A 27840-nucleotide genomic window follows, 5' to 3' on the forward strand; every position below is an offset into this window, starting at 1 on the left:
TTTATAGCGGCATTCAGAGAACCCCCGAGATTTGGCGTGGATAAGGATCCTCATATCCTAGACCAGGGCTTCACAAACTTTCTCTGGAAAGGGTCAGAGAGAAAATATTTTATATTTTATGGACTCTATAGTATCTATCTCAACTATACAAAAGCAGTCATAGGTGTAAATGAATGGGTGTGGCTGAGTTCCAATAAAGCTTTATTTATGGACACTTAAATTTGAATTTCCTGTAATTTTCATATTCTTTGAAATACTATTCTTTTGATTTTTAAAAACCATTTGAAAATGTAAAAACTATTCTTAGCTTGAGGTCTGTACAAAACTAGGTAGCAGGCCAGATTTAACCCATGGGATGTAGTTTGCTAGCCCTTGAAATAGAATGTCTAGAAACAGAGCCATGAAAATATAGGCAATTAATTTTCAACAGAGGTGCAAAGAAGATTTAAGAAAGAAAGGATAATCTTTTCAAGAAATGGTGCTGGTACAATTGAACATACCTAGACAAAAAAAAAAAAAAAAAAGCCCTAACCTAATCTAACACATTATGCAAAAATTAACTCAAAATGGACCACAGATCTGCATAGAGAACATAAGACATTAAAAAGTTATTTATGAAAACAGGGCTTCCCTGGTGGCGCAGTGGTTGAGAGTCTGCCTGCCGATACAGGGGACATGGGTTCGTGCCCCGGTCCGGGAAGATCCCACATGGCCACTGAGCCTGCGCATCCGGAGCCGGTGCTCCGCCACGGGAGAGGCCACAACAGTGAGAGGCCCACGTACCGCAAAAAAAAAAGTTATTATGAAAACATAGGAGACGAGAGTTGTTATACAATCCATGAAAGAGAGAACTGCTGCAGTGGACTCTGGCAAAATTAAAAACTTTGCTCTGCAAAGATACTATTGAGAGAATGTTGTTTGTTGGTTGGTCTCTTTTTCTTACAAGGTCATCTGAGCCCCAGTGTTTAGTAAATAATTGCTTGATACGTAATTGCATGAATTTCAAGGACCTTGGTTTTGTTCTGAGTCTTCCTGGGAATATACTTTGTAAGACAAGACCATGAATCTCCCATAGCAGAGCCGTCCCCTGCACCCCACCTCTGTACCCCTGTGCCACTTTCTCCCCAGGGTGGCGAACGAGTGCAGCCATATTCCACTAGTCAGGCCTGGACTTAGATGAGCTGCCTGAGAACTGAGATTTGACCTGGGAATTATATTTTTTCACTCACTGCACAGGCCTAGAAGCTAAATTTGCTGTGTATAGAGAAAAAGACTCCAAACAAATTTTCATGCCAAGGAATAAGCTTTCCTAAAAGAAAGACTTAAAAGAAATGTAGATTTGTCTCGTAAGAAAGGGAGATGGAAGGCAAGAATTCACCAATAGCTGCTGCAGCTGGCTTGGATGTTCTTGACCTTCATAATGATCATGGCTATGCCCTTCACTTTTTATTCCTTCCTGATGCTTATTTGGGAAATGAAGATTCCTCCGCCCTCACCCTAACAGCCTTCTTTGTATCTCTTAGAGGTGGTGCAGGAGCTAAGAACAGCTCTTAAAACATAATGAAAGATGCTTTATCAATGCTACTGTGTTTGTAATGAAGCAAAATGATTTTGTATTATATCTACTATCCTTTTAATGGAAGAAAGGCATGTATTTGGATGCAGAATCAATATATTTCCCTAAACATAAATGAAAATGAAATCTCAGCTGTAGGATGGACAGCCTTGAGAGGTAAATTATGCCATTAGCCATAAGCTTTGGATGAGCTGAAGGCGCCATTAGAAACAGCTTCTAATATTTAGCATTAAGTGGTCCTTGCAGTGTAAATGACGTAACAAGTAGAAAATGAGAAGTTTCTATGAAAACATATTGTTACATAATTTCACATGCTTGATTATATTCAAATGGACAAAAAAGTGCAAAAGTGCCACCTTGATGATTTGCATTTGGTGTTTGACTTGTCCACCTGCCCTAATGTCTCTGGTCATTCTTAAAGCCAGATTATAAGTACCCAGGAAAGGCCCTCCCTGCAAACATCTCCTTTTCACATGATTACTGATTTTTGAAGTAGAATTTAAGGGGGTAGAAAGTCTTTCATTCTACTATTAGGGGGAAAAAAAAGGCTAAAAGCATAAACATTTCCTAAGACTTAGGACTGTATAAGCTGCAAATGAAATAACGAAATCAGTAAGCAGTTCTTATATACACATTGTGACAAACCGTACGGCCATGTCCCACAACTCCAGGACATGCCCAGTGTGAATGATGACCCTGGAGTTGGGCCAATATGGCAGCATCTGTTGGGTGCTGTTCTCTGAAGAGGCTCCGGATAGAAACATCTTTTTCTAAGAGGGAAACAGTCTATGAGCCCGGAGGCCTTTGGGGCTTCCGCTCTGGGTTGTCTCCTATTAAAGTCCCCTCAGGCCTCCCTGATTCCTGTCTGCCTGCCTCTCAAGATGCCTGTGAAAGCTCTGTTCTCTTTCGGGGGACTGAGATTGGGTTTCAACTTTTTTCTCATTTCTTAGTGACATCTGGACTCAAACGTTACTTCTGTAGCATTTCCTAACCCCTGTGCTCTGAGTGGGTTCTAGGAGCATAGGACAGTGATCCCCTCAACTCTCCTGGATGGGTGGGAAGGGCCTTAGGTGGGTGGAAGAACCCCCACTGCCTCCCAGTTGATGATGTCCAACAACATCAGGCCTCCAGCAGCATGTCATCAAAATATTATCATTTTATAGGGGTGCCATTATCTGGAAAAGGTTGGGTGGCACTACCTTACTGCATTGTATTTAACTTTTCCATATAAAGATGTTTAACAGTAACTCTGCTTTTCCTTAGGGAATATTCCGCCTTCCTTGTTAGAGAAGAGTGTATATGACTAGCAAAGGAAACTCCAGGATAATTAAAATCCCTTGTATGTGTCTTCATTTCAGAAATTCTTTCTCTAGGACCTCTTTTGGGAATTAGACCTTGAAATAGCTCAGACTTTTAAAGATAGAGCTTAAAGTTCTATTCTATCTAGAATAGAATAAAATAAATTCAGTCTAATTAAAGAAACAGTCTTTTAAGGTGAGAATATAACTTCTGGTTGCAGCCATGCTGGAGTAAAGAGCATTAGATTTAACCTCCTGCCATAGACAACTTTAAAATTGGACAAAATACATGAACCAGCTCTTTTGAGGCATTGGACAATGCACAGCACAGGGATGTGATCCTTGAGAGAAGGGAAGCATAAAGTGAGTTCCCTGTCAACCCTGGCTTTTTGCCTGAGGGCACTTTCTACATTGCAGCACAGGGCACTGGAGCCTAAACAGAGAGCAGAAGACTCATTGGATTGAATCAACGGAGACTGTAACTCACGGCTGCCGAGGTGGATGGAATTTTCAGGGCAGGGAATTGCAGAGGAGCACGAGCTGTGCAAAGAAAGAGCTCCAAAAGTCTATCTATAAGGGTCCCTTGAGTCTTTGGCCACAGCACAAGGCTGTGCATCAGTAAGGCAAGACTCCACAAGACCTGGCCGAAAGTAAGTTGGGGGCGGAGGGTGTGTGGGTGGGCTGTGAGCTGAGTGGATATCCCAGAGGTCACCAGTGATAGGAGATGTTGGAGTTCTGGCCAAGCAGAATGGAAAAACTTTGTTGAACACACTTGGCATCCAATTGACAACTCAGAAAAGTTAGCCATAGGAATAGCGCTACCCTAGACCCACCCGAAATGAAGCGCAAAACCAAGCCTTGACAGGTCAAGCTGACCTGCAAGTAACATGCCCACCGTAAGGAAACTCCACACTCCTGCAAGGAAAACAACAAAATTCAGTCCTTCAACAATGTAGCGTGCAGCGCATGGCTGTTGAGAACATGCAGTCACACGTTACCAGATGTACGAAGAAGCAGGAAACTGTGAGGTATGGTATGGGTAGCTTGTAAAAGGCATGTGGTCATTTCTGAATACGGTGTTCAGGCATCACGACGTGCTTTAATCAATATCGACATAACTAAAAGGAAGCTTGATTACGGCTTTTTGTGTGTTACTCATCCAGTTTTTTTGTTACCAGTTATACAATATGTAAAATGAAAAAGTCAGCAGTTAGTATAGCAAAGCCTGTAAGTTGTTGCCCAATAAAAAGTCAGGATTTTTTTTACAAGTAGACAATCTCTTTGAGGTCATGACTTCCCAGTATCACAAAACAGTGAATGACTGCCTAAACCTCACCTATCCCAGATGTTGATATTTGGAATGTGACATCTTCTTGAGTGGGCTTGTCCCTGGGACGGTCTCCTCGGCTTCCCTCATTAACCGTGGTCTGCCAGGCATTTCTTCTACCCTGAGATAGACCGTGGTTCTCTTTTTCTCCTGTTACCTCATAAACTGTGATGTTGACGAGCCTGCTAGAGTAACTGCCTTATGGGATGCTGGAAATTCTGAGCAGAAATCCCAGCCATGCAGAATGATCGCATCTCTTCGGGAGGTGTTAACGAGCAGCGGTAGAACTGAGTGCTCATGGGCTTCGGCTTCCATGGAGCTTCCTCTCAACAGTCCCCCTGAAGCTCCATGCAGAAGGTGTTTATTAGTAAATATTAAACAGCACTTTTCATACTGTTCGTGGGATGTTGAGGGTGTGAGACCCGCCTCGGGGCACTCAGAGGCTCACTTGACAGCCATACCGAGGTCAAATAACACTCACTTTCTCCTCTAGTGATATTTCAGTCATCAGAGAAGGTCGTGAAAACAGCCATGCTGGATGATTTCTGGGAAATCGGTACTAGGGAGTGTGGGGACAGCTGACCACCAGGGGAAGTGACCAAGCAGAGTGCTTTTCTTTTTCAAGAGGACCAGGTGGTGAACCCATCATTTGGGGGTTTGCTATGGCGATTTCTGAGCTATACGTTCCTGTCCAAACTCGAACAGGGCACTTATGATGTCTTAGAAAATGTGACCTACCTTTTCAAGGTACTTTTTAAGTTGTTACCACAAATATGAACAAATATTCAGTACAGACCAACCGGTAAGCCTGATTGAATAGATGAAGCTTTCTTATATAGCTAATCTAGACCTGCCTCTTCCTCGTTCAACTTGACGTCACTTCGGATGTTTGGAAATTGTGGGAAGTAGATTAGTATTGTGGGGGCAGCTTGGGCCATCCATCGATTCATCCATTCAGCCAACGTGTATTCATAATCAATATTTTCCAGGCACTGTGCTAGGTATTTGGTGGATACAGAGATATAAATAAAAGATCCTTTGTTTTCAAGGAGCTTACCATTTTTGAGAACCTTTCTACTCAAAGTGTGGTCCAGTAGCATTGACATCACCTGGGAACCTGTTAGAAATGCTGAATCTCTGACCAGCCCCAGACCTAGTGAATCCGAATTGTCATTTTCACCTGATCTCCCGTGGTGTGTCTGCAGGAGAAAGAAACAGGACTAGTATTGCAATGGAGCTTATTACTGATTCATCCATCTTGTTCCTGGATGAGCCCACAACTGGCTTAGATTCAAGCACAGCAAATGCTGTCCTTTTGCTTCTGAAGAGAATGTCTAAATAAGGACAGACAGTCATTTTCTCCATTCATCAGCCTCGTTATTCCATCTTCAAGTTCTTTGATAGCCTTACCTTGTTGGCCTCAGAAAGATTAATGTTCCACGGGCCTGCTCAGGAGGCCTTGGGTTACTTTCCATCCACTGGTTACCACTGTGAGCTCTATAATAACCCTGCAGACTTCTTCCTGGACGTCATTAATGGAGACTCCTGTGCTGTGGTGTTAAACAGAGAAGACACAGATGGTGAAGCCAGGGAGACTGAAGAGCCTTCCAAGAAAGATACTCCGCTCATAGGAAAATTAACTGAGTTTTATGCCAACTCCTCCTTCTTCAAGGAGACAAAAGTTGAGTTAGATCAACTCTCAGGGGGTCAGAAGAAGAATATTTCAGTCTACAAGGAGATCACCTATGCCACCTCCTTCTGTCATCAGCTCAGATGGATTTCCAGGCGTTCATTCAAAAACTTACTGGGTGATCTCCAGGCTTCTATAGTTCAGATAATTGTAACAGTCATCCTGGGACTGGTTATAGGTGCCATTTTCTACCATCTAAAAAATGATCCTACAGGAATGCAGAACAGAGCCGGGGTGCGCTTCTTCCTGACCACCAACCAGTGTTTCAGCAGTGTGTCGGCCGTGGAGCTCCTGGTGGTCGAGAAGAAGCTCTTCATACATGAATATATCAGTGGATACTACAGAGTGTCATCTTACTTCTTTGGAAAACTGTTATCTGATTTACTCCCCATGAGGATGTTACCAAGTATTATATTTGCTAGTATAACATACTCCCTGTTAGGATTGAAACCACAGGTGGAGGCCTTCTTCATCATGATGTTTACCGTGATGATGGTGGCTTATTCAGCCCGTTCAATGGCGCTGGCCATAGCAGCAAGTCAGAGCGTGGTATCCATAGCAACGCTTCTCATGACCATCTCTTTTGTGTTTATGATGATATTTTCAGGGCTGTTGGTAAATCTCAGAACCGTTGTGCCTTGGCTCTCGTGGCTTCAGTACTTTAGCATTCCTCGATATGGCTTTGCGGCTTTGCAGCATAATGAATTTCTGGGACAAAACTTCTGCCCAGGACTCAGTGTAACAACAAACAGTACCTATAGCTATGCAATATGTACTGGCAAAGAATTTCTGGAAAACGAGGGCGTCACTTTCTCACCTTGGGGCCTGTGGAGGAATCACGTAGCCTTGGCACGCATGATTGTTACCTTCCTTACAGTTGCCTACCTGAAATTATTATTCCTTAAACATTTTTCCTAAATTTCTCTTTAATTTACATGATTTACCCCACCTTAAAAAGGGAGCATCTTGATTTCAGTAAAAAAAAAAAAAAAAAAAAAAAAAAAGCCAGAAGTGATTCTAAATGTGCAGCCAGCTTTGAGAAGCACTGGTCTAAGATGTTGCTTTGCACTCTTGACGAAATGGAGCCCCAAATGAGGTTGCAGCTGGGTTTGCAATTTACAAGGCAAGTGGCAAGTTTGTCTTTTCTAAAGATTTAAAGTGCCTAGACGAGAGGCAGACACAACAGAGCTCACAGGTGACTCCCTGCCGCCAGGTTGGATGACAGGGAGCGGCTCTCAGCTGACCCCCAGTGCGAGAGCTGTGTGCACTGGTGGAGTGCTTCCGCCACGTTCCCCAGGGCCTCTGTGGCAGGATGGAGCAAACTAAGGCCTGACACTGAGGTCTGGGCCGGACTTCCCTCCTCAGACACACCCTGGGGGCTTCACATCCCTCCCCTGAGCCCTCCAAGTGTGTGAGCTGCTGCCAGGGGGTTTCACCGGAAGATGGTGCTGAGTCGCATGACAGATGTATGTGTGCTTAATTAAGACACTTTCCTGGCCTCATTATCCCTCAAGGTCTCTGGGACCAGCCCCTAGAATCACAGTAATGACGACAAACCAGCAGCAGTTGTGTTACTCTTTACACCTCAAACATCTCCTGTGTATCAAGGAACTGAGACCCAGAGTTTTTATCACTAGTGGACCACTTAAGTATCAGATGGCCCAAGTTCGCTCTCCTTCTCCTCTCTCTGAGATATCTTGGCTAACCCAAGATAGTGCAGAACATTGAGGCTGGAGTACAGCACACCTAAGGCTCTGTTTATTCATTCCTTAAAAGGAAAAGCATTATTTGTATTTTACAAGGAAAAATATATTTTATGCTAATATCTGCCTGGCGATGAGGCATAGAGAAACCATTTTGAGGGCTTAATCATAGAAGAGTGAGCATTCTATGTCAGAAGTATAATTCTTGCCATACTCTTTGACTCTTGATAAGGGCCGAGGTCTACTTTCCTCTGCTTACATGTGAATAGATCTTATTTCTAATCATCATTGTTCTGGAAACTTCCATCTACATGCTGATCTTTAACTCTTTCCCACTGCAAACTCCTGCCTCATTTAAAGGCCATCCCCTCACCTGCAAACGCTGCCCTTTCCTCATCCTTATTGGAATCTCAAAATCCACTAGGGTAGATCTTGGCGTAACCATCGTGGGTTGTGCCTGTGGTATAATTATTAGTAGTGTCCCAGGTTTGGAAATAAATTATATGGTCACCCTAAAATCTTCCAGTATTTTGCCAACACTGCGTCTCTCCTTAGTGGTCACCTACTGCCTCATTCTCCTGCCTTCACCCACCTCCTGCCATCCTCCTTGGGGACATTAACTCCATCCTGATGATGTTCTGGCCTCACAAATCATTGACTGTCCATTCTCCCTCCCCCCCCCCCACCGTCACTCATGGTTGCCATCTTGCCTCACCCCTCACATCACTCTTCAGTAGAGGTTGGTTGGAATCTCCTGGGAGCCAAACATTGCCTTCACTCTAAGTGCCAGTTCTTGAATGTTCTCTTCTATGACCCCAGCTTCCCACTCGCCCTCTTCCCTTCCTTCACACTTGGTGATCCCACCCTTGACCTTTCTCATTACCTTGATTCTTGCCCTCGTTCTCTCCTTTCAGGCTGCCTGGTTTCTCTTGGTCCCACTTGCTGTTAATCCAGCCTAGGACTCCTGCCGGTGTTTTGGTGCCATGTTGATTCATTGTGTCTGCCTCTCCCATTAGGCTCTGAGCTTGGGAGCCCCATAAGGACATGATTTTCTTTTTCCTCCTGAATTCCTCTCCTATCCTGCATATTTTAGGTCCTCATTAAATAAATTGCATTTGCTGTTCTTTCACACTTCTCGAAGCAGAGCTCTCATACAAATAATTCTCTCTTCATCTCTGCCGCCAAAAGCCTAGTTCTTTTGTCTGGTTTGTTGAAGATGACTTATTTTCATTTCTCATTTTGCTGTCAGAATTCTTCCTGCTTCCCTTAAATTAGCTTCTATTGCTAGGGGAAAAGAAGTCTCAGTTCTCTAAATCTCTGTCCCACTCCAGGCATCTTGACCCTGTGGCCATTTTCTGTCCTGCAGCAGACTCCCTTTCACTTTTCTTAGTATTCTGTCATGCTGTCAGTTTTCTTTCTTCAACATACTTATCTCATCCGTGAGCTTTGTATTTGTTCTTATACCAGTCAGAACAATTAGACATACTGTGTTCTATCTTCATGCTTTCCCTCTCTTACCTTGAATTACACAATGATTAGCACTGTTCATGTTTTCCTTAAAAAGCAGAACATAGATGAGCCATTCGAGCTACTCACCACTGATGGGAGGTATAATAAATGTAATGTCCATGCACTGTTTTCCCCTGTAGGCGTGCATAAGTTCTGAAGTTATTCTGCATATGCTTTTTTTGTTTTGTTTTGTTTATTAAAATTTTCTTTGCTGTTTTTCTCACATATGAAGCAGGAGGCTTCATTACAGTGGTTCTTGGGTTACTGATTGCGTACGGCTAATGGGAAGCATAGCCTTGAACCATTTAGAAAGTTTGAAAGAAAGCCTTCAAAAGAAATATAGCACTAAACAATATTTGAGTGCCTTTTATGGACATAATTCTGTATCAGATGATCTGAAATGAATGTGGAGATAAGTCCACTCCTCACATAAGCAAACCCTTCACACATGAAAAGATTTAAGATTATTTGAAAAGCTGTTCGTGATTCTCTCCTCTTTGGTACTAGATCTCATGGTTGATACCTGTTATAAAAAAAGGACCTTGTATGTTATGTGTGTGCATGTGTGCGTGTGTGTGTTTCAGACAAATCTCTAAGCTCCCTGGAATTAGGGATCATGTTCTTTTGCATGTTTAATGTTTGGTGCCTACAGAATGAATTTAAATATACTTTACATATAATAGTTGTTTGTTGAATGGGATATCGTGAAATGCAAATTAACACAGTTCTGAGTGTCAGAGAAAAGGTAAAGCTTCCATTATAGTCACTTTCCTAAAGATGAGTTTCAAGTTAGGCTTTGAAGATGAGAGGGACTTGTCCAGAAAAAGAAGAGGGAAAAAAAATTATGCCAGGAATTTCCTCAGAAACAGAGGCTCTGGATTGAAAGACTTAATTTCCAAGGATTAGGAGTAAAGAAATTCCACCCCCTCCTCCTTCATAAGTTTTTCTGATATCGTTGATGCCATAACAGTTTCTCAGGGATGGAAGAACGTCAGAAGTCATCAGATTCTGCCACCACCACCCATGTTCATGAGTCCCTTCTTAGGGACTACAGCTAGATTGTTTAGGGCGTGACGTGACGTGGGCAGGAACAGAATACTTGCCTGGGCTCCTCATTGGCACTTTCCAGGAAAGATAAGCATTCTTTCATATTGTAAGTCTCCTGAACCTTGATTTGTCCTGAGTAGATCTGAACTTGATGCTTCAGGTGTCTTTGTCTCTTGGTGTTGGTGGCGACTAGAATTTATAGTGTGATGAAGGACTCAGGTCAGTCTATCCTTATAACAGATACCACTGGGGTAGAAGATGATGCTGAGCATTTACTTCTCACCTGAGGTGGCCCTGTGTTAACTTCCATAGAATCCTCACAGGCTGGGGTAGATGGAGGCTATCTTGTCCTGCAGTAATCCTAGTCTTGGGCTGTGGGAGATCACAGAGCTCAGGGTTAGAAAGAGTCTTCTTTGATTCCAGAAATATTTATTATATTGTGCATTGGGCTGGGGGTATAATGGTGAACAATTCAGATGTGTTTCTCTTTTTGCTGGAATGGATGCTCTAGCGAGGCACATAGTGAGTCACGTAAGCCAGGGCCTCCAGAGGCTTATCCCCAGGGCCTAGGCCAGCTGCACATCTGCCGCTTGAGGCCTCGTCACCCCTTCCCCAGCCCCACTGGTATTGTGGAGGGCCATGAGTGCGTCTCCGTGGGCCCTGAGCAGGAATTCCTCACTTTCCTGAGCATTTCTTTTCAAAGTCCTCTGTGTTACTAGCATTTTTTGGAAAGCCTTCGCTCATTTCAGGCTTTAGCTGGAAATTGTTGACCACAGTCTGAGAATTGGGTTTTTACTCAAGGACCTGTACTTGACAGTGGTGTGTATGCTGTACATACACTGGGAAGGAAGAAATGCCCAAGTGAGGAGGTTTACAGCAGGACAGATGGGTCTTGGATTGGGGTGGGAGAAGTGGAGTTGGACCCAGAGGACAAATGCGAGATATATTATCAGACTAGAGCAAATCAAACTTCCAAGCAGTTGGGGATGGGGAAAAATGGCATGAGGGTGAATGCCTGGGAGAGCCACGAGGCCATTAGGCTCAGCATGGAAGCTTGCAAAGGCTGAGCTCTCACTCTCCCTAGCACTCGGCACAGAGTAGGTGCTCAATAAACATTTGACAAGTGAGTGAACAGAATAGGGATTATTCAAAGGGAAGCAGTTTTGATCTGGAAGAATGAAGAGATTGATTCATTCATTTAGTGAGCAAACATTAAGTTCTGTAAGGTGGGGGGGAAGGGCTCTTCATGATGACAGCTGTGCCCCATCAGCACGGAAAGGAGAGGGTACATTAATGAGCTTGCATACACTGTGAGTTTTCTTGCGCTTGCCTGCCTGTCGCAAAGCCCTCCTTAATTTCGACAAGCTTTGTGACAGGCTAATCAGAGAGAACATTTGTGCGTGTGATGTTTTCTAACCCACGTTTTCAGTTAATGAAATAATTTTATTTCAGGAAAATTAAAATGAAGAAAATACATATCCTCCTATCCTTAAGGGAAAAACAGAAGATCTTATTGATCTTACGGCATCTACAGGCAACACTGGGTTTTGAATCCCAGCGGACAGCTCTAGCGCACTTAAGCTTTTGTTCTCCCATCCGACTTTGGGGTTTGTGCTGATTTAGTCTTAGTAACCGTTGATAGCAGCCTCAAGGAAAGCTCCTCGATCTCTCTAGAAAGGGTGTCAGAGCTCCCTGTAGGGTGCTTACCCCATTTCTCACTCTGCTCTCCTGTTTCCTAGGACTGCATCGACGTAGGCTGGTGGGAAGGAGAGCTCAATGGCAGACGCGGAGTGTTCCCCGACAACTTCGTGAAGTTACTTCCTCCGGACTTTGAAAAGGAGGGGAATGTAAGTCTCTGCGGCTTGGATCTCAGTGCTCTGCCTGCTGTCAGAATTGTGGCTTCCATGACAGGGCTGGGGATGTGGGGTGGGGAAGTTTATTGTTGAAGAGCCCTGGCATTTTAGTTTCTTTGTTTTTTTTTTCTTAATCAATTTATTTTATTTTATTTATTTTTGGCTGTGTTGGGTCTTCGTTGCTGCACGCGGGCTTTCTCTAGTTGCGGTGAGCGGGGGCTACTCTTCGTTGCGGTGCGCGGGCTTCTCCCTGAGGTGGCTTCTCTTGTTGCGGAGCACAGGCTCTAGGCATGTGGGCTCAGTAGTTGTGGCTCGTGGGCTCTAGAGCGCAGGCTCAGTAGTTGTGGCGCACGGGCTTAGTTGCTCCACAGCATGTGGGATCTTCCCAGACCAGGGCTCGAACCCGTGTCCCCTGCATTGGCAGGTGGATTCTTAACCACTGCGCCCCCAGGGAAACCCCAGCATTTTAGTTTGATGGACCCGGGTTCTGAGCCCTCGGCTGCTCCATACCTGGTATGTGTGAACAAGTCCGTTAACTTCCACAAGCCCCAGTTTCCTCATCAGTGCGCCTTATTCTAAGGGTTGTCGTGTGACTAAACAAGGTAATGTGGGTAAAGCACTTGGTGCAGTACCTGGAACGTCTAAGTACCCAAATAGACAGCAAGAACCATTAGGTGCTCCATTAGTAAGTGGATGGCCTGCATCCTGCATAGCATGTCCTTGGGGGTAAAGTGGCCAATATTGTGGAAGTGGCTGAAAAGCACGTTGTTAAGCTGAGGATACAGGGTGAGGCCTACTAAGCTTCCTAACTCTGTGTGTGGTGTGTGTGTGTGTTGTGTATGTGTATGTGGACATGAATACACATGCATGCCCGTGTGTGTGTGTGTGTGTGTGTGTGTGTGTATACACACCTCTGATCTGTGCTTTCTTTCTTTGTGGGAACCCATTTTACAACGCTGTGGTTTAAATGAGCCAGTCCATCTTTGTTCGCCTCACTCCAGGCGTGTTGTTTCTCTGATGACAATGTAACAAAAAATGTTGAAAAGTTAGAAGCACTTTACATTCTAAGGGGGCAGCAGTTTGGTCTTTTCCAGCCAGTTCTACACCTCAGGGCTCTTTGGTCAGGCTTTCATGTGACTTCTGCCCACCTTTCCCAGCCTGCATTCTGTTCCTGCCCATGGGGGCTCTATTACTGGACCATGAACCTTGACTCATCACCATTCCCATGGAGCTGAGGTTCGGGAAAGGTAACTACAGTACTGGTGGATTGGTTGCCAAGGATACTAAACAGCATTGATGGTGTATGCACTGCTTAGATGAATGCATATGATTGTTCAAGGAGCCAGATGGTGTAGGTTCCCACCAAGATTATGGCCTGTAGGTTGGTTTGAAGCCAAGGGCCACACCTTTTAGGCTTTTTGATAGCTTTCTTTCTTGTATTGTTTAGCTGAAGGATGCTCTGTTCCACATCTGTTATTCTCTCTAGGAATTAAGTTTGAGGTTCAGAGAATCTATATTCTGCTTCCCAGTGTTTTCTAGATCATTGAGACTTACTGCTGGTCCGTGGACCACACTTTATCAGCATCACCTGAAGCTTGTTAGAAATGCTCTGACCCCACCCTAGACCTGGTGCCTCAGAACCTGCATTTTATCAAGATCCTCAGGTGATCTGTTTACACATTACAGTTTGGGAAGCTCTAGTGTAGATACAGGTATCTGTCTAAGTGATGACAACCCCACCTTCTAGTTTCCAGCCATATTTTCGGAGGAGAATAAATCCACAGAACAGAGAAGGGCTCACCATTCAGTAAAGACATTTTCCACCAAGCAAAATCATTTGACCCATTTTTGTTGATAATGATTGCCGTGGTGGGTTATCAGCTGACAGAATTCATCCTCGAGAAAAACAGACGCTAGCACTTAGTAATGACTATATAGTAAATGTTTAAAACAGTAAGACACAGGAATGAGGTTTGGCAAACATTTATGGAGTGCGGTGGTTGTGACTCTAGGCTGCGGCATTGAATAGACTTGGACTTGAATCCTGGCCCTGTCACTTAGCTGTTCTGTTCAAGGTCAACTCATTGAATGTTTCCTCAGTACACTCAGCCCTCGGTATCTGCGGGTTCTGCATCTGTGGATTCAATCAACCTTGAGTCAAAAATACTAAAAAATATATTTCAGGAAGTTCCTGAAAGTAAAACTTGAATTTCTAGAATTTGCTGTGCAATGACAACTATTAACATAGCATTTACGTTGTATTTGCAACCATTTATATAGCATTGACCTTGTATTAGATATTATAAGTAATCTAGAGATGACTTGAAGTATAGGGGAGGATGTGCATAGGTTATATGCAAATACTTGCCCATTTTATATGAGGGACTTGAACTTCTGCGGAATTTGCTGGCTGCGGGGGGTACTGGAAGCAATCTCCCACAAATACTGAGTAACGACTGTGTCCTCATCTGTAAAATTGCAAGAATAATCATACCTACCTTGTTAAACTGTTGAGAAGATTGACTGAGATGATGCATATGAATTCCTTAGCACAGCGCCTGGTCCTTTGCAAACGCCCCATACGTGTTAACTCTTCTGGTCTTTGTAATAATGACTATTAGCACAAGTTTTAGCTGGAAGGCTCCAGCTAAAACATTCAGTAATGATAGAAATCTGACTGTAGTTCATCAGATCAGCACGGAGTTACCTTGGTGAGCTTCCCTGGGGATCCAGATGCATCTAAGAACTTGGATGAATAGCCTTTAAAAAGAAATCTAGTGCCTTATAATATATATTTGCGGAGACAAGCAAGTACAGGATGGCATAACCTTGATGTCATTTTGCATATTTGGGAGGGGGAAGATCTGCTGCCTGACAGTGATGTTTTATGTTTATTCATTCATTCACTTTGTATCTGTTGGGTCCCTTCTTTGGGCTGGCTGCTGTGCTGGTTGATGGGAAGTGAAGAGGACACACATGGTCGCTGTCCTTGTGGGCTTAGTGTTGGGCAGCAGGGGGCCACCCAGACTACCCGCTTCACCGTTCTCCCTCATCTTTGCGAGCCTGGTAAAAGGTGTTCACATCCAAAGCATTTGGATACCAAGACCTTCATGGTGATGCCTCTCCCTTCAGCCAAGGCATCTTAACAAGCTCGCCCTCCTGCCAGACATTTGCCGCCTCCTTGGTCCTGATGGAAGTAGTATGATTTTGAAGGCTGAGGTAAATCTGGATAATTCTTTCCACAAATGGGCAAAGCCTGTGGTTGCCTACGTTGTAGCGCCCTGCCTTCTAGTCCCCAGCCATATTTCAGGGGGCAATAAATTCACTCAAGTGAGAGAGACTCCATGGCATACTTTTCTAGAAGCTCTGCTCTGTTACATAAGGTATTACAGGAGGACTCCTGCTAAGAGAGTGACGTTGTCAGTGATGAGCGGACTCGTCTTGGTGTGCTCAGAGGCATGCATGCTCTTTGGGGCCCGTGGGCATCTTTCCCACCCCAGACAAGCAAACACCATCTCTTTGATGGGTCTTTTAATCTTGTTCCTAAGAAGCAGAAAACTCAGTTTTAGGGAAACAGTAGTTATACCTGTCAGACAAAGTAATACCTACAGCTGAGAAGCAATTGTATAATGTGACGTTTAGCTTTTAGCAGATTCAAAGTATTATATCCTTTTCGTCCCCTCTGGCCTATAAAACCCGCCAACCAGCTTTGCATTGGTTGTTACACCAGCCTTTAGAACTGCACCTGGAGTGTTGGTGAGTTCGTGACACCACGACTGGAGACAGGGCTGTTGTGTGCTGAGTTGACTGTGTAAAGATGATTAGAATCGTTAACACAAATGCACTATGTGAATGACAGAGTCTGAAACATTATTCTGCCATCAGTGTCAGCAGATGTCATCTTGTCTTGCCAGTAGCTGGGGTTGCAGTCATTCATCCAGAAAAGAGGACGATGTGTGATGATTAGGGTAGACAGGAGCAAACAGCATTATTCAACGGCAGACCTCTTGAATCAGTAGGCATCACCGAAGCATTCTGACGAAGCAGGTGTATTCTCTGCTCCGGTGCAGATTCAGGTGGTTACTACGGGGCCTTTTGGAACTCCTCGAGGTCTTTCTTTCAGAGGGTGCTCAGCACATTCTCTCTCACCGGGGTAGTAAAGACTTCGGGGCTTTTCCCCAAGATATTCCCAGAGAGCACCAGTCGATCTCTTGGTGCAGATTTTAGAGCAATTATATAAGCTATTTATGTGAGAACCTAGATTCAGTGGCTGCCTGTTTATTTTGAGCCTCGACAGTAAAATTGAATATTAGAATGGAAAGATTAAATATTCTGAGAGCTCTGATGAAGCAACGTACATGCTCTGTTGTCAGGACTGAAGGAAAGCAGGGAACTTGGACTCTCTGAACTGCAGAAACAACATCTTCCTGTCATTAAAAAAAAAAAAAAAATAGAACAGGTATCCTGAAAGATGATGTTTCTGAAAGATAGTGTTTTAAGAAAGTCTCAGGATCCAGTTCTTTTAAAAGAAAGTGTTCAAATCACCAGAAAATGGTACTGTTCTTGCATGCACTGATTTGAGGGGCTCTTGTGAGCTTGTGCCATGTTGAAAACCAGGGCATTGCTGAGATTCCCAGAGGCGTTTCCCCAGTGAATGCTCTACAGTGGAGGGTCTGCCTCTCGGCCTCAGGGATACAGAACCCTGCCCTCAAAGACTTCTAAGGATGCCTGTAACTGTGATGCAGGCTCACATTTGCAAACTCACAGAGACTTACCCGGGGAGCAGACTGGCAGCTTACTAATCGCAACAGGAACTGAAATGTCAGCCCATCGGAAGCACATAGGTCTGCCTGCCCTGGGCATTTGCTCCCTCTCAGCCTGATTCCTTAAAAGCCAGATTCTATAGGAAACCACATTTACTTGGTGATTTCCGGGAGAGCAAGGAATGAAAAGAAGAGGAGCTAGTTATTTTCACGAAGGGTCTTGCATGTCCAACTTGAGGCCCTGTCAGGCACCAGGGGGAAGAGTGAGCCAAGGGAACTGTATCTTGAGTTCACTAAGCGCAGAGGATGCTGGCAAGAGCCCCGCACCTGTGACCTCGGCAACTCTCCATTTTTCTCTCTTTTCATGGCTGATCAGCCCCTTGCCATCCATTGTCCATCTCCAGACATATCACGGTTCAATCAAATAGATTTCCCACATTCTCCATTACAGTTGAGTGCCAACCTTAAGATCGTTCGGCGGGAGTTCTGTACGTTCCAAACTTTTATAGGAAAGGATGTATCTTTTTTTTTTGACATTTATCATGGTTTATTTTATTTTTTAATACATGTTTGCTTTTTTTAACATCTTTATTGGAGTGTAATTGCTTTATAATGATATGTTAGTTTCTGCTGTATCACAAAGTAAATCAGCTATATTATACATATATCCCCATATCTCCTCCCTCTTGTGTCTCCCTCTCTCCCTCCCTATCCCACCCCTCTAGGTGGTCACAAAGCACCGAGCTGATCTCCCTGTGCTATGCGGCTGCTTCCCACTAGCTCTCTGTTTTACATTTGGTAGTGTATATATGTCCATGCCACTCTCTCACTTCATCCCAGCTTACCCTTGCCCCTCCCCATATCCTCAAGTCCATTCTCTACATGTGAGTCTTTATTCCTGTCCTGCCCCTAGGTTCTTCAGAACCTTTTTTTTTTTTTTACATTACATATATATATGTGTTAGAATACTGTATTTGTTTTTCTCTTTCTGACTTACTTCACTCTGTATGACAGACTCTAGGTCCATCCACCTCACTACAAATAACTCAATTCCGTCTCTTTTTATGGCTGAGTAATATTCCATTGTATATATGTGCCACATCTTCTTTATCCATTCATCTGTTGACGGACACTTAGGTTGCTTCCACGTCCTGGCTATTGTAAATAGAGCTGCATTGTGGTACATGACTCTTTTTGAATTATGGTTTTCTCAGGGTATATGCCCAGTAGTGGGATTGCTGGGTCGTGTGGTAGTTCTATTTTTAGTTTCTTAAGGAACCTCCATAGTATTCTCCATAGTGACTGTATCAATTTACATTCCCACCAACAGTGCAAGAGGGCTCCCTTTTCTCCACACCCTCTCCAGCATTTATTGTTTGTAGATTTTTTGATGATGGCCATTCTGACCAGTGTGAGGTGATACCTCATTGTAGTTTTGATTTGCATTTCTCTAATGATTAGTGATGTTGAGCATCCGTTCATGTGTTTGTTGGCAATCTGTATATCTTCTTTGGAGAAATGTCTGTTTAGGTATTCTGCCCATTTTTGGATTGGGTTGTTTGTTTTTTTGATATTGAGCTGCATGAGCTGCTTGTAAATTTTGGAGATTAATCCTTTGTCATTTGCTTCATTTGCAAATATTTTCTCCCATTCTGAGGGTTGTCTTTTCGTCTTATTTATGGTTTCCTTTGCTGCGCAAAAGCTTTTAAGTTTCATTAGGTCCCATTTGTTTATTTTTGTTTCCATTTCTCTAGGAGGTGGGTCAAAAAGGATCTTGCTGTGATTTATGTCATAGAGTGTTATGTCTGTGTTTTCCTCTAAGAGTTTTATAATGTCTGGGCTTACATTTAGGTCTTTAATCCATTTTGAGTTTATTTTTGTATACGGTGTTAGGGAGTGTTCTAATTTCATTCTTTTACATGTAGCTGTCCAGTTTTCCCAGCACCACTTATTGAAGAGGCTGTCTTTTCTCCACTGTATATTCCTGCCTCCTTTATCAAAGATAAGGTGACCATATGTGTGTGGGTTTATCTCTGGGCTTTCTATCCTGTTCCATTGATCTATATTTCTGTTTTTGTGCCTGTACCATACTGTCTTGATTACTGGAGCTTTGTCTGAAGTCTGGGGGCCTGATTCCTCCAGCTCCTTTTTTCTTTCTCAAGATTGCTTTGGCTATTCGGGGTCTTTTGTGTTTCCATACAAATTGTGATATTTTTTGTTCTAGTTCTGTGGAAAATGTTATTGGTAGTTTGATAGGGATTGCACTGAATCTGTAGATTGCTTTGGGTAGTAAAGTCATTTTCACAATGTTGATTCTTCCAATCCAAGAACATGGTGTATCTCTCCATCTGTTTGTATCATCTTTAATTTCTTTCATCAGTGTCTTATAGTTTTCTGCATACAGGTCTTTTGTCTCCTTAGGTAGGTACTCCTAGGTATTTTATTCTTTTTGTTGCAGTGGTAAATGGGAGTATTTCCTTAATTTCTCTTTCAGAGTTTTCATCATTAATGTATAGGAATGCAAGAGATTGCTGTGCATTAATTTTGTATCTTGCTACATTACCAAATTCCTTGATTAGCTCTAGTAGTTTTCTGGTAGCATCTTTAGGATTCTCTACATATAGTATCATGTCATCTGCAAACAGTGACAGTTTTACCTGTTTTCCGATTTGGATTCCTTTCATTTCTTTTTCTTCTCTGATTGCTGTGGCTAAGACATCCAAAACTATGTTGAATAATAGGGGTGAGAGTGGGCAACCTGGTCTTGTTCCTGATCTCAGTGGAAATGGTTTCAGTTTTTCACCATTGAGAATGATGTTGGCTCTGGGTTTGTCACATATGGCCTTTATTACGTTGAGGTAAGTTACCTCTTTGCCTAGGAAAGGATGTCGCTTGCTTGATTCCCGTAATGGCTGATCCACTGTAGGTGAATTTTGCTGGTTTAACTCAGACCACATTCTCTTTACTAAGTTCTAAGGAGGCCCCTTACCTTAGTCTCCGTCATCTGACAACCCAGTTATAGCACTGTCCTCGGCCAAAATTTTCTTTATTCCTAGTCATGTCCTTCAGCCTTTTGAGAACCACTCTTCTTCTCATTTTTGAAGATGCCCAATGAATTATTTTCCTGTTTTTAGTGTTCTAAAAAGGAACAAATTTGTGCTTATAATAAGCAACATTATGAATAAAACTCACCTTTGACATTATTTGTCTGTACATTTAATTTTCTGGGTAATTTCACCTGCAGAGATGGGGATTGTCAAGGTGTTGATATTGCCCAAGTATGGCCTAATGACAGAGCCCCAGCTGAGTTTCCCTGACATGGCCTGGATGGCACTCCTTCTCCCTTCTCTGTTGGTACTTATAGCCTTTACTCTCCCAACTGAGCACCTCATTCAATATACTCTTGCCTGAAGTGATTCTCTCTCATCATGCCATCTGAACCGTAATCTCTTTGAAGGCAGACCTGCGTCCCAAGCTTCTCCTTCATAGGGCCTAACAGTGTGTGTCTTCGTTCAGGCTGGTGTAACAGAATACCATAGACCAGATGCCTTATAAACCACAGAAATTTCTCACACTTTTGGAGGCTAGGAAGTCCAAGATTTGGCGTCTAGTGAGGGCTCACTTCCTGGTTCATTGATAGCTGTCTTCTTGCTGTGTCCTCGTGGTGAGGGAACTCTCTGGGGTCTACTTTATAAGGGCAGTAATCTCATTCATGAGAGCTCCACCCTCATGACCTAATCTCTTCCCAAAGGCCCCATCTCCAAACACCACCACATTGGGGGTTAGGTTTCAACATAAGAATTTTGTGTCCATTCAGTGGACAAATATTCAGTCCTTAGCAGCATGCTTGGTATATGGTTGGCACTCAGGAATCCCTTGTCCTTTGGTCGTTTGGTGACAAGGTGTACCTTCCTCTCCCTCTGTCCCTCCCCTCTTACTAGCTGCTCGCTCCTGTGATAGTATGAAAGAGGAGCAAGAGTAGAGGGAGGGGCAGAAAGAAGCCAGGTCCCTTGTCAGATTTGTCTTCCCAGACAAAGGGGGGCCCAGATCCATCCATCCGCGTGTGAGGTCTGGGCATGGAGTCGAGGCACCACTTTCAGGGTGGGGTAGATGGCATGAAGAGGTAAGCCAAGGGAGTGAACTGAGAGAGCATCTTAGAGAGAAACCGAACACCAAAGCCTGGGTGACCGCCCGACAGGCCGGCAGTCTAGATGGGTCCAGCCAAGAGGGAGACCATGCATGTAGGCCACCAGCCCGGAGGCCAAGGAGAGGAAGAGAGAGAGACCCTGCCAAGAGCAGGTTTTGTGGTAGCCCCTGGTGATCTCCTGTGCTGGGGACTCTAGGGTGCAGAGGGGCATAGCCCCAGACGCACTCTTCAAACGTGCTGCCAATCCACCAGGGACAGGAGAGAAAAGGGCAGAGTGGAGGCCCCTATGTGTTTCTAGAGCCATGAGGGGTACCCTGGTCAGGAACTGTCCGTTTGTGTCCCCTGTCCGGCCTCACACAGAGACACCTCCAGAGAACTTAGCTAGATGCCTGGAGGAGGGCTTCCCAAGACTCAAAATCAAGCTGAAAATTGCTTCCAGAACCTTACCATGTTCCTCTCACAAAGCCCCCTGAACGGTACCCAGCCATGAGGAGTCTGCTCCTCTGATTATTTTCAACAAGTCACATGTCTGGGCCCAGAGCTCTGAAGGCAAACTGGCTTGAGAGGCCAAGTAGCAAATCCTAATTCCTGCCAGGGAGGACAGTTGAGCCAGCTGACGTGCTCCTTCGCTTGGGGCTGGCCAGAGTTGCCAAACAAAGGGCAGAATCAGTTATGAAATCCTTTAGCAGGAAGCAAAACTTGCCTTCCTGCTGTCTTCACTCCAGAACATTCAGATCTATTTCCTTCCCGGTAATAACGGTAAGAAAGGAAATCTAGTCCTTATATCCTTTGAAGGATGGTGTTTGCTTCTGTGTCCAAGCCAACAGATCTACACGCAGGGAAATGCACACGCACGTGCACCCAGGCCTGTGTGCCCTGCACGTGTGAAGACCATGGAAGGCATTCTGCTCTCCCAGAAATCAGAAAACGTTCGCCCATTGACTTTCTTAAGAACATTTTCATGTTTTGCCAGTCTGAACACTGAGCGATGTGAGTTCTGGGGCCATTTTAGCTCCCACCTAGCTGTTAACATGGCCCCTCTAGGCCTCAGTTTTCTCAGCTAAAGGGGACCCTCTAATCACTCAGAGCTCTGACGTCCTCTGTTCTTAGCACCGACCTGCCAGTTGAGCAGGATGACGCCACCTGGGCCTGGAGCTGGAGTGTTTTATTTTCACCGTGGAGGGAGGAGAATAAATAGAACAAGTGCCTCTAAAAAATTCATGACTTATAAAAAGAAACGAAATTGAGTTATTTGTAGTGAGGTGCATGGACCTAGAGTCTGTCATACAGAGCGAAGTAAGTCAGAAAGAGAAAAACAAATACCGTATGCTAACGTATATATATGGAATCTAAAGAAAGAAAAAAAGGTCATGAAGAACCTAGGGGTAAGACGGGAATAAAGACACAGACCTACTAGAGAATGGACTTGAGGACACGGGGAGGGGGAAGGGTGAGCTGTGACGAAATGAGAGAGCGGCGTGGACATATATACACTACCAAACGTAAGGTAGATAGCTAGTGGGAAGCAGCCGCATAGCACAGGGAGATCAGCTCGGTGCTTTGTGACCGCCTAGAAGGGTGGGATAGGGAGGGTGGGAGGGAGACGCAAGAGGGAGGAGATATGGGGATATACGTATATATACGTATAGCTGATTCACTTTGTTATAAAGCAGAAACTAACACACCATTGTAAAGCAATTATAGTCCAATAAAGATGTTAAAACAGATTCATGACTTAAAATACTTGACTGAGTTGAAAGGATGTTTCTGTCTGCGCACCTGCAGGAGCTAGTTAATGCTGGTAAATTCAACAGAGAAAGCCTTGACCTACTGCTTAACCTGGAAAATCAATTGCGTGATGTGCTTATGTCTTTTTGTTTGAGAATCATGAACTCCCGTAATGAATTTTCTACTGCCACATTTTTGCTACCGATTTACCCACTCTGCCTTCTCAGTTCTCACTGCTCTGTCTTCCTGTGGCATTAAAAGAAAAAAAAAATCAGGGGAATTCCCTGGTGGTGCAATGGTTAGAACTCGGTGCTCTCACTGCCGGGGCCCAGGTTCGATTCCTGGTTGGGGAAGTAAGATCCCGTGAGCTGCGAGGCACAACCAAAAAAATGAAAAAGAAAAAGAAAAGAAAAAAGATCATTGTCAGCTCATGTGAATACTTTATTAATCGTTTGTGGAGTGGTCTAGAGCTACAGGGAACCCTGACCCTGGTTTTTGTTCCAAATTACCTTAAAAGACATCTGCTTTGAAAAATGTGGCATCATTTCTCATCTAAGGAGGCAGGAAGGCTAAGTTTGATGGAATCAGGGCCAAAGTCAGTCAAGGAAAAAAAAAAAAAACCAAGCAGGACAACTTGTAAACCTCCTCTGCTACTAAGCAAAGCAGGCACCTGGCCAGCGTTGATCAGGCCTGGTGAATGCTAGCCAGGCAGCTCACAAACTGCTGCTTCCTTTCCAAACTGCCCCACCTGCCTCCGCAGCTGCTAGGGCTCCCGACACAGCCTCACACCCCTGCCTGCTTCCTCCGCCCTCCGGGCAGGCACTTGGCATGACCACGCTCTCCACACGCTGTTGGGGAGCACAATACTTCCCGTCCCCTCTCTCGGTGCCCCTCCGCCCTGCCCTGTTGCATTTCGTGTATTACATGCCAAATCTGACACAACACTAAGGGTTTTTTTTTCTTTGCACAGTAATCTTGGAAAATATGATGACTTGTAGTTGTCTTTTTTTATTTGAGGCCCTGTGGTTTGAGGCAAGGTCGCTGGGGGAACGGCCTCAGTAAGCGGAGGCTCATGTGAAATTGGTTAGAAAAATGTTCCAACAACTGAGAGTGAGGAAGCCGTCCAGGGGGTGGGCATTGCTGGGGCTGAGCTGGGAAGAATTAGGCCACGAGGTGTTGGCAGTTTCCTGCATAAGAAATTACTCTGATCCAGAGGTAAAGGAAGGTTAATTGGCAGAGTTTCAACTTCATTAGGTAAACACAGATCTGCCCCCGGTCTAATTTCTACAAAGACAGAGAAGAGAGGAAGGAAAAAGGAGTCAGGGTAGACAGCTGGAAGGGGCTGGCAACAGGGGAAGAGTCGCAAGCTCTGGGTGGAGGGCCTGTACCCATGCGGAGGTGGCCCTTGGAGCGTCCTTCTTTCTTTTTTTTTTTTTTTTTTTTAATGAAGTTTGGATGCATATAGACAGTACAGAAAAATATTAAGAAGGAAACACATATGCACTCATAATTCTACAAGAGATCAGCCCTATAAATTTCTTTCTTTCCAGTCTTTTTCCCTTTCTGAATATATTGTAACATGGTTGAGCTCATACTGTAGCTGCAATTCAATACCCTTTTTTTTCCCCTTAATGTTGACATACTACAGTTTCTTGTGCTTTTGTAAACTCTGTGTGGTTTATGGCCGTGAGATGGTTTGTCTTGTGGATGCCCTCTGGCAGGATGACCCCTTCACAGTGGTTAAGAGCATTCCTGTGGGGCAGATAGCCCTGGACTGGACTCTTGGCCCCCTGCCCCGTTTACTAGCCTGGTGACTTGGGGAAATGACTTCATCTCTTGAAGCCTCAATTATTTCATCTGCAAAATGGGCATAATAATATCACTCCTTATAGAGTTGTCACGAGGATTGGGCAAGGCAGTGCTTACTGACTCCCTCTGTGAAACCGCCTCCTCCTAAGAGGGAAGTAATATTATTGTTTTACAGATGAGAAATTTCATCTAGGTGAGGTCACTTGCCCAGGGTCCACGGCTAAAAACTGAGCCAGGATGTGTAATGGCAGCCACATTCTGAAGCCCCGCCTCTTGCCCACCATATTATACTCTTACTTGGGGTCACTTGGCCAAATCACCCAACTAGTAGAGAGCAGAGTCGAAATGTCAAGTCCAGAGCCTACGTGCTGTGATGCTCCCTGAGACAGTTCTCTGTGGGTCTCGTATTCTGTGGGTTTTACTTAAAACCATTTCTTCCTGTGTCCTGGTACTGCATCAGGCACCGGGAGGCACTGGTGGGTCGGGCTGAGGATGGTCGGGTGTTTTGCTGGTCACATCAGTACTTTTTCAGCATGCAGAAGAGAGTCCATGGAGCTTTTTTAAAGTCACAAGTATACGATACCCAGAGAGGGTCAGGACAGGTGTCAGCAGCAACATGGATCATATGCTCAAACCCTCCCCATTTCCAACTTTCCTTAATGATGTTGATGATGAGATGTTTCTCTCCTTGCCTCTGGTCCCCTTTTCCCCTGTGCAAGAATGGTGCCCAAGAACTGTGCCCTGGCTGGACTCTCGGCCCTAGGACATTTGCCAAGTCCAGCCTGTCTCCCACCTACAGCGAATCCTGGGTGAGCAAGGAGATGCCATTGATTGCATTGCTGCCTCATTCCCTCCAGAATGATAGGGTGTGAGAGAAAAACAAATAGTGGCTGATATGCAAAGAAACTCCATTCCAGTTTCCAGGGTATGACTGGTCTGTGGGGGAACCTCACAAATGGCCTACCAGCCTTGGGGTGAAAAGGGGAAGAAAGCTTAGAACCCTACCCAGCCACAGGGGCCCCTCAGCCTGCATTTTGTTGCAGGTCCCACATCCAGAGCGGATCTAATTTAGAGCCATCCCAGTGACTCTTTCTGAATCGCTTGGTTATTCAGCAGATTAAATCTTAATTGCAAATGCGGTTTCAGCGTAGGAGTACCATTGTGCTTGCTGGTTTCAGGCCATTTTTGCTGAGCCGCGCTTTTCCAGAAGGCTGTTACAAATTTAGAAAGGGGGAAATGGTATTTCATTTGTCCATCAGAGCTTTGTTTTGCAGACTGAATTTATTTTAGTGCCTGTTTAAAGGTGCCAAAACCTGACATCCCTGGAGAGAGAATTGCTCAATTTTTTTGGAGAGCTTCTCTGGACTGTCCAAACTACATCTAGAAAACACTGTCTGTGGTCCTTATGTGAGAGGCCAGGCCTGCCAACAATCTCATGTGGTATCATTTTGATTAATTTTTCAGAGACCCAAGAAGCCACCTCCTCCATCGGCTCCCGTCATCAAGCAAGGGGCAGGTAATATACCTTTCACTTCCCGTCAACACACTGTCTTTCTCTTACTGTTTTCCCTAACAAAGAAACATATCATTAAAATGTATCCCTGATACGGCCTCCCAAAGAGAATGACCAGAAAGACTTTGTTTCGGAATAAACCAGTTTTGTTTGCTTTGTTTTTATTTTTTTTTTTTTAATAAACCCCTTTTGTGGAGAGAGGAACTGGTTGCTTTGCCTGTGCCTGCCCATCGAGGGTCAGCCCGGGGAGAGCTGCTTCCCGTGGGTCACAGCTTCACTGGGCATGTATAGCAGTGCTGAATTTTCAATTTCTGTCCCGGGTGGTTAACCAAAATTTGTACTTACTTCACTTGCCCCAAGCAACAAAAAATGTTTTTCTAGCAATACTTTCCCTCCCTCATGATGCTTTTCTATTCTAGAAAAGAATCCAATTAATTCACTTTTTCTGTGTGGCTCAGATGTTAAGGTTGAATACTATAGGAAGACTTGATGTCGTTGGACACTTGGTAACTCATTGTACACTGGCGTCTCATACATAAAGATGAGCATTCCTAGTTCCCAATAGAACTCCTCTTTATCATTGTTAAAACAAATTTTAGGGAGAAACTCCTCCGTGAATAACTAGTTAAGTGGCATTTTAAAAAATTAACAACTAAAACTGAAGAAGAGTAGGGGTGTTTTTAATTCTACACATTCATAGTTATGATATTTCTGTAGCATTTAAAGTATGAATACATTTCCAGATTGGTTTATTCAACAGATTTATTAGGAGTGATTTTTTCCCGTTCTTTTGGCCCACCAAGTTGGGGGGAAAAAATCAGCTTGACCTCACATTCCTTTCCCATTCCCTTCAGCATAGTTGAGAATTACAGAGATTAAGCCCGCAAATGGGATGTTGATTACATCTCCTGCTCAGCCCCCATCCTTGTTTGTGTTGAGTAGCTTAATTTTGCCACCTAGTGGTTCTGGCTGGATAAATATTTTATTTTGCTGAAATTAAAACAGACTATTGATTTGCTTTTTTTCTGAAGATCCTTTTCCATAGAAGCCTTGGTGACAGGTTAGAGACCAAGGAGGTGAGTTGAGTGGTCCCAGGCTCAGGTGGCCTAGAATGTAACTAGGGTTGGATTCTTCATGGTAGTAGGACCGTCAGTTCCTCCTGTGTCTCTAGGAATGGTACTGAAATTCTTCTTTAGCGTTAGGAGACCAGAGTGTAGCATGGTAGGCAAATTCTTATCCTTTTAAGACAATTTGAATAGGTTGTGCTGGATCTCTAGGGGCAAAGCATGATGGCATTTAATCTTGCTAGATTACTACTACTGCTCGTTTATCCTGCTGTATAATCTTGGGAACTGCTTTGTAATGGGGAGGTAGATATTCCTATTTTCCTTGTGTTTGGTTATTTGACGAAAAAAATCAGATACAGAATTGATAGAAATCAGATACAGTGTTTAACTTGTAGTGAGTCATTAAAGAGTTAAGGTAAAGTGTGTGTTCAGTGGGTTTTATTTTCAGTTCTTTTGGCTTCTGATGCTGTGTAATTGAGATTTTTAGTACCAAGCACACATCCATAGGGTTGGTCATATAAGGAGTTTGTCAAGCACTCAACCAAGTCCATAAATCAGAGGAGTACTTGTGATGTGTTTCATGCTTTAGCTATTTTCCAAGTACTCTTACGGACCTGAGGCCGCTGACACTGATGAAGTTCCCTGGTGCGGGAAGCAGCTGTGGTCCAGGCGTGTAAAGAGGAAGGGTGAATTGGCACATTTGGGAAAATGTAATACCTGAGGGATTCAGATGCAAAGGACCTAGGGAGAACCACCGTATCTTCTCTGTACATCCCTCCACTTAAAAATGTGTTTAAGAGGTAACAAACT

The 27840-nt window shown here is 44.1% G+C and overlaps 2 protein-coding genes across 7 annotated transcripts in view; both read left to right on the forward strand.

Moving 5' to 3' along the window:
- Window positions 1–27840, forward strand: part of SH3KBP1 (SH3 domain containing kinase binding protein 1) — a 344191-nt gene that overhangs the window by 261554 nt on the left and 54797 nt on the right. For all 6 annotated transcript variants that reach the window (XM_060136885.1, XM_060136886.1, XM_060136881.1 and 3 more), the window contains 2 exons: window positions 11890–11997; window positions 25915–25966. In XM_060136885.1, coding sequence (XP_059992868.1) covers window positions 11890–11997; window positions 25915–25966 — 160 coding nt within the window. The remainder of the gene's footprint in view (window positions 1–11889; window positions 11998–25914; window positions 25967–27840) is intronic.
- LOC132513410 (broad substrate specificity ATP-binding cassette transporter ABCG2-like) lies at window positions 5418–6809 on the forward strand. Its single transcript, XM_060137728.1, is given in 1 exon segment — window positions 5418–6809. A coding segment is annotated over 1 exon segment (1377 nt). The 5' UTR covers window positions 5418–5432.

Source organism: Lagenorhynchus albirostris, chromosome X, assembly GCF_949774975.1.
Source record: "Lagenorhynchus albirostris chromosome X, mLagAlb1.1, whole genome shotgun sequence".
In the NCBI taxonomy this organism is placed as follows: domain Eukaryota; kingdom Metazoa; phylum Chordata; class Mammalia; order Artiodactyla; family Delphinidae; genus Lagenorhynchus; species Lagenorhynchus albirostris.